At 38.4% G+C, this 12,701-nt stretch overlaps 1 protein-coding gene across 1 annotated transcript in view; it reads left to right on the top strand.

The window, feature by feature from the left end:
* Window positions 1-12,701, top strand: part of ADCYAP1R1 (ADCYAP receptor type I) — a 184,760-nt gene extending 172,059 nt beyond the window's left edge. Inside the window, exons 15-18 of the mRNA XM_059818773.1 lie at window positions 2,517-2,600; window positions 8,157-8,286; window positions 8,502-8,543; window positions 12,492-12,701. Coding sequence (XP_059674756.1) covers window positions 2,517-2,600; window positions 8,157-8,286; window positions 8,502-8,543; window positions 12,492-12,701 — 466 coding nt within the window. The remainder of the gene's footprint in view (window positions 1-2,516; window positions 2,601-8,156; window positions 8,287-8,501; window positions 8,544-12,491) is intronic.

Raw genomic sequence — 12,701 nt, 5'->3', positions numbered from 1 at the left:
TTCCTAAAAAGTGCTAACAAAGTTTTCCATCACAAGCCCATGTGTAAACACTCCCTCATTGGGTGGGGAGTGGTAGTTAGTTCTTAGATAATATTTTCAAAATTGCATCTGTCCTTTTTGATAATTCTAGCAAATATCAAAGTGCTGTCATGTTAGTTCTACTCACTAGAAAAAAACCTCTAATGAAAATCAATCCCTGCCAGATAAAACAGGGCGTAAGCAGTAAAAGAAACACAGGAGGGGATTTTTTTTTCCAGATTACTACGGCAACATTAAGCATGTCATTGAAGGACACAATCCCTTACAAAACCCCATGAGTTTTCCAAGTGATTATTGGTTTTTAGATGTTTCATTTCCAGGTTATGTACCTTAAAACGCCTTCATAAGCACTGCTTTACAACACATGCTGAGCAGCCCTCTTGTGGTAAAAATGGGTCTGATCAAATGTGTCTCAGATCAGGCAATGAAAAAATGAGGGAGACACTCAAAATCCATAGTCACTTCTGAAAGTCTCAGCCGTAGTAAAAAGGAACTATCTCTAAAACTTCCCTACTTGTTTTTGATCAGTCTTAGCTGACAATTAATGCACAACTCAGCCCTGTGAAGAGCAGAGGCGGTGCAAAATTTTATCACAAAAATGATACCGTAAAAGGAACAGTTATTTTCATATTTACTTCCTTAGCATGACCCAAGAAATGAGATTGATTTTGCAAGTTGAAACATGATTACTATTTCTATTTGCTGGATGTGTGCATGTCACAGTACTGTATTCTTTCCAGCTCTTACGCTATAAGAGCTGGAAATAATATAATATAATATAATATAATATAATATAATATAATATAATGCAATGCAATGCAATGCAATGCAATGCAATGTAATGTAATGTAATGTAATGTAATAATAATATAAATATATAAAAATGAATATATAAATTATAAATATATAAATAATATATAAATGATATGATATGATATGATATGATATGATATGATATGATATAATATAATATACTATAATATAATATAATATAATATAATATAATATAATATAATATAATATAATAATATAAGAGCTTTAATAACAATGCGGGTGTCAGATATTAATTACCCAAAAAGAAACAAAACAAAACAACAAAACTCTAGTAAATGGGACTGGCTTAAAGGAGTTTACAGTAGGGAGAAATATTTATTCTATTTTACTGTTCAGCTTATAAACTGCATCTTCTATCTATGGCTAAGTGAACACAAATCATAGACTGTGTGTATTAGCAGAGCAACAGAAACAGAGCTTGATTTCTTTGAATAAATTTAGATGTTTATCTTGTAGACAATTGCTTTAAAAAATCACCATATTGTCCTTTACAGTCAACAGAGATTTAGTCAGGGTAGGCACTGGAGTTTGGTGTGCTGTTCATCCCATCCTAAAGTGGACATTAAGATAGGTCAGATATACCCTGACCAGTAAGTGTGTATTTCTCTCTTGGCTACTTATTCTCTCTGTTGATTCTGAAGGGACCAAGGATGTCCAGTTTACTTAGACTTATATACTGTAAATATTCAACCTTCCCTGAGTTGAATCCCACCAAAACAACCATGTGTTGAAAACAAAACAAAACAAAGAAAAAAATCTCCCCTCGAAAGTCGACAAGAAATTACTATTTTCAGTTCTCATGTTTTTCAGCCTACCATAACAATACAAAATCCCTATCCCTCAGATCCCTCAAAATGCCTTCCCATGTTGTTTCAGATTACCCTTCTGGACAGCTGGTTTGAATTAGCCCCTCTCTAGCTAGTCATAAATGTAAACAACCTATTCTCCATAGCAGCTTTTTCTAGAATACAACGTGTAGAGATCATAGTGCTGCTCTATAGTATATATTCCTGCTGCTTTCATGACCACACCTGTTTTAGTGTGTCTGACAAAAAATAAGCGGTACCCCTGAATTACCAGTCAGACATGTCGTTTCCATACTGAACTTCCCTCCCCATGCATCAAGGAACCTGGGCAAAAACCGCTTTGGTGTCCTTACTAGTACTCTTCACTAAAAAGAAGGGATCCACACTACCGCGGGCACTTACACATGAAAATGAGGAACATCTGGTCCGACTTCATCTTAGATTAATCTCCATCCTACAATTTTGTGTTACTATCTAATCGTTCTCCGCAAGCGTGCAGTCAGCTTTCATTTAATATATTGTTCTGTTACCCTCTGTACAATACCAGACTGCAAAGGTCATGTGTATTTTGGATGCGTAACGCTGCCCGCCTGCCTCCAGGTTGTTCAATCTTCGGTTTGTCTGTGAATCAACACACCGCAATTGCCAGCGACAGCCAGTGCATTTTAATTTTTTTTGTTTAGTTTTGCTTCAGTCAAGCAGCTGGTTTGTGCTGTAATTTCATTCTGTCATGTCCGCTTTCCATCTTTGTGCCGTGTCTCATGAAATGTGTTGAAAGTGACCTACCTTGGCCTGTTCACAATATGCTGAAAAAAATGCTAATCTTGTCATATTTAGCAGCTGCGTTCAGAAATGCTACTGTAAGCCTAAGAGGGCTAACCAGCACTCTTGCAAGATGTCAGAACTATCAACCATTACCCTGTAAGTGTACGCAATCCTGTGACATTACTGTGTTTGTATGACGCATGTTGCAAGTAAATGAATGGATATTAGCAGAGGGGTAGTAACCAGAGAGCAAGCATTCCTTCAGTTCTTGTTGCATGTAGAATTTTTTGTTGTTGTTCTGTGCTTTTGCTGATGCAGCACGATCAAGGATTTTAAGGTGATTTTTTTAAAAAAAATTGTAATTATCACTGATGCTATTTATGGTTTTGGGTAGTGTCTGTATAGAAACTACTAATAGTTACTCTTTATTATACAGCAAAGAGGTGAGCGCTGGTCATACCGACAGTAAATGTTTCACCTGAAAGTTCCTTAGAACAACAGGGGCAGGGCAGGACTGAATGAATCAGACTTTCAGCTGGTGTAAAACAACTTAAGTCCACTGAACTGAGTGAAGTTGTGTTAGTATACACCCCGGGGTGAGGAAAGGCTAAGGTTAACCTAATATCAAAATACTATGTGTCTAGTCAGAAGTCTTTGTCACAGATCTGCCTATGGAGAGTGAGGCATCTAGAAAAGTGAATACATTTCTAGAGACATGTGAATTAATCACTTTCTCATAGCGCACCCCACTCTCTCTTACTTGTACAAGAAGCCCACAGGATTCATTTAGATGAGGCATACCTTTCAGAAATCTATTACACAATATGTTTCCTGATGAACTTTCCCCTGAATTTCACAGCAGTCTTATGAGTGCAAATCAACACTCTCAGAGATGTCCTGCCACACAGATCCAACAGTCCAGCATTTTGCTGAAGAATATTTAGTAGTTATCTTTGACGTCATTCAGGAAAAAAGATTGTTTTGTAACTTATAGCTCTGTGTTTTGTTATGTTTGTTAGCTACACAAAACCCATTTAAAACATGAAAATAAATTATCTCTGTGATTTTACTTCTCCTCAAGATATTTAAGAAATAGACCAATGAAGATGCTCAAAAGATTCAGTCAACAAACTGACAGTTTGCAAAAGCAGATAGAAGAAATAGAGAATAGAAGAAGGGTCAGCAGGTCCATATTCTACACTGAGAGAAGCTTGAAGTCTAAGAACAGTTAGGTAAAACTAGGACCTACATTTAGGAGAAGATAGTTTAAATATAAAGTTCGCTACTTAATCTACAACCTCATGCACCATAGACTTCATGTTGGGCCTTTGCAGAGAAACAAATTTCTGCAGTGTTTCAGAAAGATGGCAGACTGACACTCTCTAAGGTGAAATCCTCTACCTGGTCAATGGCAAGAGTTCAGCCTAAACAGGAGCCCAGAAAAACTTCCAATAAACATAATTGGACCTTATTTTTTGTGTTAAAATATGAAAGTCTCAGTAAGCTTCCACTGCTTTTCAAGTCCTTGGTCTGAAGATGTGATTTATGCGTGGGAAAATTAAAAAGCTGTGATTAATTACTGTGTTTAGGTGTTACCTCAGGTCTTTGAAAGTGATCCTACAGACCTAATTAAGCTTTTGGAAAAGACATGTATCTGTCGGGGAGGTTACTGAGGTTCCTGAAAGTGACATGTTAACTATGTTTAGCATCCTTTTGATAAAATAGATACTTTGGTTTATTAAAAATGAGCTATATTAAGCATTTCATCACTAATGACATCCTGTATCTTCATGATTTGCTCTTTAGCCTTCTATTTGAAATATTGTCATGATTATTTTTTGTACATATTCATCACTGAGTTACAGCCAAAGAGATGGGATGCCTCTAATCTAAACTTTACAAGCCTACAGTGCAGCAATTTATATGACAGACTCAGTCCAGATTGCTTTTGTAGTCAATGGAGAAACTTGGGATGTGCTAAGGCCTTCCTTAGGGACAGGTGATTCTTGTCTGTAAGTGCCTGTTACTCTTTATTGAGTAAATAAAGGGAATGTAGGTGTGGAATTAATTTAACTAAAAGTAGATGTCATCATTACAGATATCTCATAACTTTAAGCCAGTCAATATATATACATCAACTGATGTATTCAGTACATACCCATAAGGTTTACAACAGGACTCACCTCTTCTTAAAGAGGCATCTATATCAGGCAAGAACTATGCCTTAAAAGTGCATTTTTCTCTGCATCCGCTTTAGAGACATTCTGTTACTTTCAATACAAATATCTACAGTATGTATGTCCAAACCTTGGTGAGGTAAATGTTGTTCTACATGACTACCACAGACCTTGATGTCTTCACTGTAAAAGTTTATATTTGATTAATTTAATTTCACTTAAGACTCAGCATCTAAACTGAACAATTCTCTTACTTTGAAGAGGCAGGCCTAAATAGCAAAACAACTACATAGTCTTTCTTCAAAGGCTATGGTATGAAGATCCTTTGCTTCTTTTGACAGTCTGTGATATTTTGTCTCAAAGAAGTTGGGTGGTGAGAACTTCTAAGACCAAGGCAACAAACTCTTTGCCAGAGTAAAAGTTATTCTGTATTTTATCCTTACCTTACGGATTAGTTACAACGGCTTTTTTGGGCTACACAACTTTGCAATTAGTCCAACAGAAGCAGCTACAGGCCCAGCAGAAATGGCACAAGACACATCTTCAGTGCAGTGGAGATACCTGGAACTGATGGGAGAGTAAGCTTTAAGCTACAGTTTTCACCTCTCAGAGACAGAAAAAAAGAATGACAACCACAAATTTCCTTACACAATTGCTTCTGGAGCTGCAGGTCCCCTATGTAGAGGACCCATGTTTTCTGATGGCCTCCTTCATTCATTCCAAATGGCATCATTACATATCCAGCTCAGCAGTTCTTACAGTTCTATCTGCAGGTTCTGAAGCTAGAGATATATCTTTGTCACATCCCATTCACAGAAGTTGGAAGAACCCTTTTAGACTTTTTAGAACCCATTGGTCCTTCTCTATTGCACAGTTGCTCAAAATATTTTTTTTTTATCTGATGTACAGTTACTGTGTTTCTTTAGATCACAGCATTATTTTGTCTTCTAGAAACCTGTTTTAAAATGCGGAGTAGGAACACTCTGGAACATTCAGTAGAAATCACTGGAAATTCTACTTAGCAATGCAAAATGATATGCATTTTAATTTCCAGTTCTTGCCCAGTTATGTCCTATGCAATATCCATAGACACTTCAGCACTCTCCTTAATAAGTGTGGATGTGCAATGGAAAAATAAAGACATGGGTCCTTCAGATACTGCTCAAAGCTAGACAACCTTTCTACTTGCTATTCCTTTACTATAAAGATGTCTTTCTAAAATTCAATAGAAGAGTGAGGAAAAACAGAGGACACCATTACCTGTGTCTTTTTGTACTAACACTTTATGGAAAAGCCACATTCATCACCATGCTATTGGAGAAAATCTTATGTTTAAACTGGTTTTAAGGAAAATAACAGCTGCAAATAGAATATCAGCCTCCAGAAAAATTGAAATACAACTTGCTTTTTTATAAAGTAACCTTAAGACACTCCTCTACCTGTTGGAATGTAAACAAGGTTTTCGAGAACATATCTCTTCTAAACAGCCAGTTTAAGCACAACTGAGTGATTATTGTCCTCAAAACTTTGGGATCCATCCCCTGAGTTTTTTGCTTGTCTGAAAGAGTGTGGGAAGAATAGAGGATTAATAACTTTGGCTGTTACAATCCTGAGAATTTCACTGTAACATCTTCATTTCATCATTGCACATAAACTTACATGTCTCACAGGTGCTGCTTTAAGTCTTCTGTCTTCCTAATGCTCTTGAAAAAACACAATTCATCATCATCCACACAGTCATTAGTAATCTCTCAAGTTTTTCTTATAATTAAAATCTTCTTTTCCTCTTTATAGATCTTAATCATCTATAAACTTCAGAATGTGTTACTTTTCACATTTCATATATTTTCTTCCTGACTTTTATGACAATACTGAAGACAGTATCTCAAATAAGTTGATGATGACATTATATTTCAAGATCCTATAAACTAATTGTATGATTAATCAGATATAATTAATGCCAGAAAACTGACAATAAAAAAAGTCTTCCTTCACATCTTTCCCAAAATTAATCTCCTATGACTGTGGTGAGATGCAACATACTAATAGACAATTCTAGTCTGACTTTCAAATCAAAATAACATTTATCCTTTTGTTGTTGTAGTCATTAATTCTGAGTATAAAAGGTAACAGATTTTGAGAGATGATACTTCTTTGTCCAGTTTACTGTCTTTGTTTGATTTATTTTATTCCATGTCTAGTTTATGACACTTATGTTCTTTACATCCTTTTTTGTTTATGGAGGTAGCATTATTCTACAATCTTTTCCACAATGTTTCTGTTCCTTTTCATTAATCTGATTACATGCCATAGAGAAAACGGACTAGAAGGGACCTTGAAAGGTCTTTTAGTCTATTACACCAGCAATGAACCAATGTCCCGTTTCCAGTTTAGTACTGGATATAACAGCGTATGTTCACAGAGTTCTTGGAGATGTATTAAGTCATCACTTTCAGTAAGACAAACACATCATTTTGGGGATATTGTTGAGCAAGTATTAGCAAATTCAAACGTGTCTGCAGTATGCCATATAGATATAAACAGAGTGAACATTTTAATCTGAAAAAGTATGCAGCCTTTCCAAAAATCTTTACTGCTTTTTAGCTTCTTTTGTCCTCCATCTACCTCCTTAACTTACTTGAAGGAAATCAACCATATTTTTTCCCCTTTGAAAATGTCCTGGAAGTTACTTTAGGCCACTTTGTTTATAATAAAGCACTTGCCTTACTTTCAGGTCAACATTTGCTTTCTCTTGGGTCTTTTTTGCTGCTCAATCAGCAAATGACACTGACCAAAACTGATGCATAAGTCTTGGTTGGACCCCTGCTTTCGGGGAATTTCATCCATACTCAGTTAAGTGCTTACAGGTACACACATATTCATTTCCAGCCATTTTGTTTATACCTACCGAGTTTAATTTCTTTCTAAAACCTCTGTATTCTGATGCAATGGAAATTAGTTACACCATGGAATTACACTTAGGTTTCCAACAGTATAAACGAGACCCAAATCAAGGCCTTGAGGAATAGTCATGAGTATAAGAACATACAGGGATTTTTTAGCTTTATTTGTATTGCTGGTTTGGAATTTTTTGCTATGCAGAAATAAATTCACACACACACACACAAAAAAGTGATTTCAAACACTCCACTGGGATTAAGCAATTGGGTGAGAGGTTTATTATTGTGTTATGGTAGCAGTCTGAATCCCTTAGCAAGATTACCCTCCTCATGTCTGGCACGGTAGAAAAAATCCCTGCTTATAATAATGCAAATTAAAATAATAGTACAGAGTATTAAGCATTACTAATGTGCTATTATTGTAGCAGTGTGAAGAAGTGGGAGCAAACTACAGTGTGTGTGAAATCACTGTTTGGGAACAAATGGGAATGTTGTATATTTGTTTGTATAATTATACAGTGTATGTATTTCCCAAAAGGGAGGCAACAAAATATTTTCTGTGTTTTCTTCTTTAATTAAAGCACAAGTTGTTTATTACAAGGCTGCATTAAAGTTCTTTCACTCTATTATAACAGGAGACTGGCTCGCTCTACACTACTGCTTATCCCCTTGTTTGGAATTCACTACACGGTGTTTGCTTTTTCTCCTGAAAATGTCAGTAAGCGGGAGAGACTAGTGTTTGAATTGGGACTGGGATCTTTCCAGGTGATTATACAGTGAATTCTGCTTTTGTTAAAGAGAAAACTCTATTCATTATAACTACTTTGCATGCACAGTTCTCAGACTGTGTGTTTATTTATGTATATGTTTTGTATACTAGGATTTGGGGTTGGTTTGTTCGTTTGTTTTAACTCCAGCTATTTTCTAGCATTTACTGAAGGATTTGAATTACATAATTTTTTTCTCTTCCATTTACCTAGGGTTTTGTTGTTGCTGTTCTCTATTGTTTCTTGAATGGGGAGGTAAGACTTTTAATATTTAACCTCCCCCACCCACCATCCCCATCCCATTTCCTCATGGGAGTAACTGCTATTCTAATCCTTCACTGTAACTCATCATTTACCATATTCCCTAATACCTTAGGCTGAATCTCACATTGTCTCAGCAAAAAAAAAGAGGATGTGTGATGTCTTTATTAAACCAAAACATTGGCCTTGCCAGAGATGATGGCTCAGATTAACACACCCTAACAGAGGTAGGGACTATACTGGGCTCTTTGGTTATGTCATCCCAGGTGCAGAACTTTGCACTTGTCTTCGTTAAATTTCATACAGTTCTTGCCACAAATTTCTGTGTTTTCTATAATATAACTCTCTGACTGGGCACGAAGCTCCAGTTTCTCCTGTTTGCTGCCCAGACTTGTATTGGTATACAGAAATTTGAGGTGACTGGACTTAGGGTTCTTGCCTTTGGAGTGGGTTGGGGAAACATTCCTTACTACTCTCGTAGGTGAACACATCCAACTTGCTGCTTATGAATATGCAGATGTCACAGCTTTGGACACTACTCCCCAAGTTCATTAGTTTAAAGCACAATTCACAAAGTCAGCCAACCCGCTAGTGAAGATTCTCCTGCCTCTTCTTGGTAGGTGTATCTCATCTCTCTCCAATAAGCTGTATTCGTTGAAGAATGTCCTACGACTGTAGAAAACAAAACCCTGGCAATGACACCAGCCACGAAGCCAGGTATAGATCTGTGTGATGCTTTGAATTCTGCCTGCACCCCTATCTCTGACTGGCAAGACAGAGGAGAAGATCACTTGGGCATCTGTCCCTTTCACTTGCCCTCCAGGGCTCTGAAGTCCTGCTTGACCTTGCCCAGGCTTTGCTTTACTATGTCATTGGTGCCCACATGGAAAAGAAATAGGGGGTAGTATTCTGTGCTTTTAACTAGTTGCGGCAATCTCCCTGTGACATCCTGGATCTTGGCTCCTCACAAGCAGCAAACTTCACTTGACTGTGTATCAGGCAGACAGACGAGTGCCTCAGTGCCTCTCAGTGGAGAGTCACACACTACTAGCACTTGTCACTTCCTTTTGCAGCTTTTACTATGTGCTGCTGGTACAGTTTCTCCCTTGACTATTGCTCACTGGTTTTGTCTGCAGACAAGGCTTAATATCTGTTGCTGGGTGGTACATAAGAAGAAGGGGAGTGAAGTGATAAGCTGTTCCATGGGATCACCAGAGACCATGGCACCTCCTTCTCCAAGGTGCTGTCTGTTCTTTGTTGCAACTCTTTGTCTGGTAGTGCTTGGAGGTCAGTGCCACAGGGTCCTAATATTTCTTCTTGCAAAGTCTCAAGTAATTATCTATTTCTTGTTCACCCTCCCTAACACAGCATAGCCTGCTAACTTCCTGCAGCTCCTGGATCTGCTGCCTGAATGACTCCACCAGAGCCCACCTTGAGCAGGTGGAGCTTACTCCCTCCTCCACCCAGGAGGTGTGGTTGCAGTCTTTGCATCCCTCCACCTGGACAGCATCTAACCTAATAGAAAACTCTGGGTGGCTGTCTCCACTCTTCCCAGGCTAGCCTGGGTGACCATCGGGGCTGCAGCCTAAGCCTGCAAGTGAGCAGAGCAGGTAGCAGCCCAAAAGCTGGCAGAGCAGGCAGCCCTTCCTGCATGAACTGTCGCACAAACTGCTGATGCTGCTCCCAACAGATGCTGTGCCCTGTTTGCACTCCCGGTCTGGCACTCCCCAGGAGCTGGTTATATGCAGCTTCCCAAGGTTTGACCTGGCCATGGGGACAGCTGGCACCACCCAACTGTTGCCCACTCCTCTCGTAAGACCTGATTCCTGCAGGTCAGTCCCTCCACACACACAGCCCAAGGGTGTTGGATGCCCAGAAACCCCCTCAGACACCCCCCGGGTACTTTGCAAGCTTCACACTCCTCTCAGCACATGGCAACTGCTGCTGCTGCAGCCGGTGTCAGATTCTCACATATGTTTTTTTTTCTGATTCACACGTTCTGATCAGCAAATTGAAATTCCCTGGCCTTTGTTTATCAGACTGAATACTTGAGAAAATTGTTTTCTGAATTAATGGAAAAAGACTGCCTCCTCAAGGCTGCCTTAAGAAAATATATAGAGTTCATCCTTTTTCTCCTCCACTGATATACATCTATTGTGCAGTCCAACAGGAGAAGACTTCTCCTAAAGACACCTTCTTTTTTTCTTTTCAAGGAGTCTGAGACCATTTATTTCTACCAGTTTTAGTGTAGTAGGTGTCCTATGCTTGTTCACATACAGCATGCTATAGCTGGTCTCTAGTACAAAAGGTCTCTAACTCCTTGATCCAAGTGATTCCTTCTCAGATAACGATAACAATCTCTTCAAGTTCATTAAACAATCTTATAGGTGATCTTTGTTGACGAGCTTAGTCAAGGTGACTGTTAAAGAGCTCAGAGGTAAATGTTAAAGCATTATTTGTGGCTCAGTCCCATGTAGCTCAGAAGGTGAATTCTGGATCATGCCTTGCTGGAATTAGTGACTGCGTTCATACTTCACCAGCTGGCGTTACTGGATATCCAGCTCTCCCACCTACAATTGTTGCTTCATCTATTATCTTCCATGAGTGCAAAAAGAATAGCCAGAAGGTCTCGTCTAAAACTAACATGGAGATAAGCACCTTCCAAGGTAACATGCACAGTGTGTCAGATTTCCTGTAATCCCTTAAAGGGAGGGGGGACTGTTCTTAGCCAAACTGACACAACCAGTTTAATTAAAACCATTTTACCTCTCAAGACATTAGAGAATGACTTGTGCTTCCACTAGACTACTTACAGTAAAAAAAGGGTCACCTTTGGTATATTACACTGTTACAGATGCAAATGCTATTTTCCTTTTACAGAGGTAATATACCTCCATGCTCTATCTAATCTATACCTATCTATACTCTAGCCAAAACAGAAATTTAGAGGTACTAGAAGGAGAATGTAAGATTTCCAGTTGGACTTGTCCTCCCTGTAGTTAGTGTCCATACAGTTGAAGCACTTCTTTAGCATTTTGGCATTTGCTGATCCATTTTGACAATTGTACTAGTCTAGGAAAATCTAGCAATGACTATTAAGAACACCTTTGATGCAGCAATTCATTGGAGACTGGAAAAATATATTGAGAAAATATCTCTACAAATTTCCTTGTTCTTATGCTATTTCATTCAGAAATATGCTACTGTCAGGAATGGGTAAGAGACTGAGTAAATGTGATCTCATATTAAATCCTTACTATCTTATGTACACATGTACACCTAGCAAGATTGCCAGGAAATTGGTGATGAATGAAAAGTAGAAAAGCTATAGAATTATTTGCTTACTTTCTAATTGGACTTCTGACCATGGATTGTTTTACTGTTGGTGATTTACTGTGGATGCCCATGAAAAAAGCTCAAGGGAAAGGAGGCTCTTATAGATCTATATGAATCCAAGTGCTGTCATCTGCTTAGAGGTGATCTGAAAGCAGGAGGCAAAATTTTCAGTAGACGTTCATCCATTAATGGCAGGTGAGAGACAAGCTGCCTTTGTGGACAGGTTATTTCATTACGGTCTAGTACCTTTTGGTTGCTGGTTTCTTTGACTTCTTGTTATGTATTTGGTACTGGCCATTGATGAAAATAGGATATTTTTTCCAAGAAGCTAGCTAAAGAACCATGTTGGAGTTAGTGTTGAACAGGTCTTCTATGCACCTCTGGGCTGATCCTAAATTATCTGAAGTCAGAGACACAGAACCCAGGCTGTTCCCACTGCATCCCTGGACCTGTCAGACATGAAGTTACTTCAGATTTTGCTGAAGTGAGGAGTTTAATAATAGTCTTAAGTATTGTTCTGTCATATTGTGGGGTTTTTTTCTAAATTTGATAATTTGTCAGCATGTCCTCGAGCGGCTAAGTACATAAAAAAATGACCTTTTGAAGTTTCTCCCTAAAGGTGCAATCAGAAATAAAGAGAAAATGGAGGAGCTGGAAAGTCAACCGGTATTTTGCTGTGGATTTCAAACATCGTCATCCTTCTCTAGCGAGCAGCGGAGTGAACGGGGGGACACAACTCTCCATTCTGAGCAAGAGCAGCTCTCAGATTCGGATGTCCAGCATAAATGCGGAGAACCTAGCGACATGAGCAGCTAA

Source organism: Gavia stellata, chromosome 6 (assembly GCF_030936135.1).
Source record: "Gavia stellata isolate bGavSte3 chromosome 6, bGavSte3.hap2, whole genome shotgun sequence".
Taxonomy (NCBI): Eukaryota; Metazoa; Chordata; class Aves; order Gaviiformes; family Gaviidae; genus Gavia; species Gavia stellata.
The sequence above is the reverse complement of the archived record's forward strand: the minus strand, read 5'-3'. Positions and strand labels throughout refer to the sequence as shown.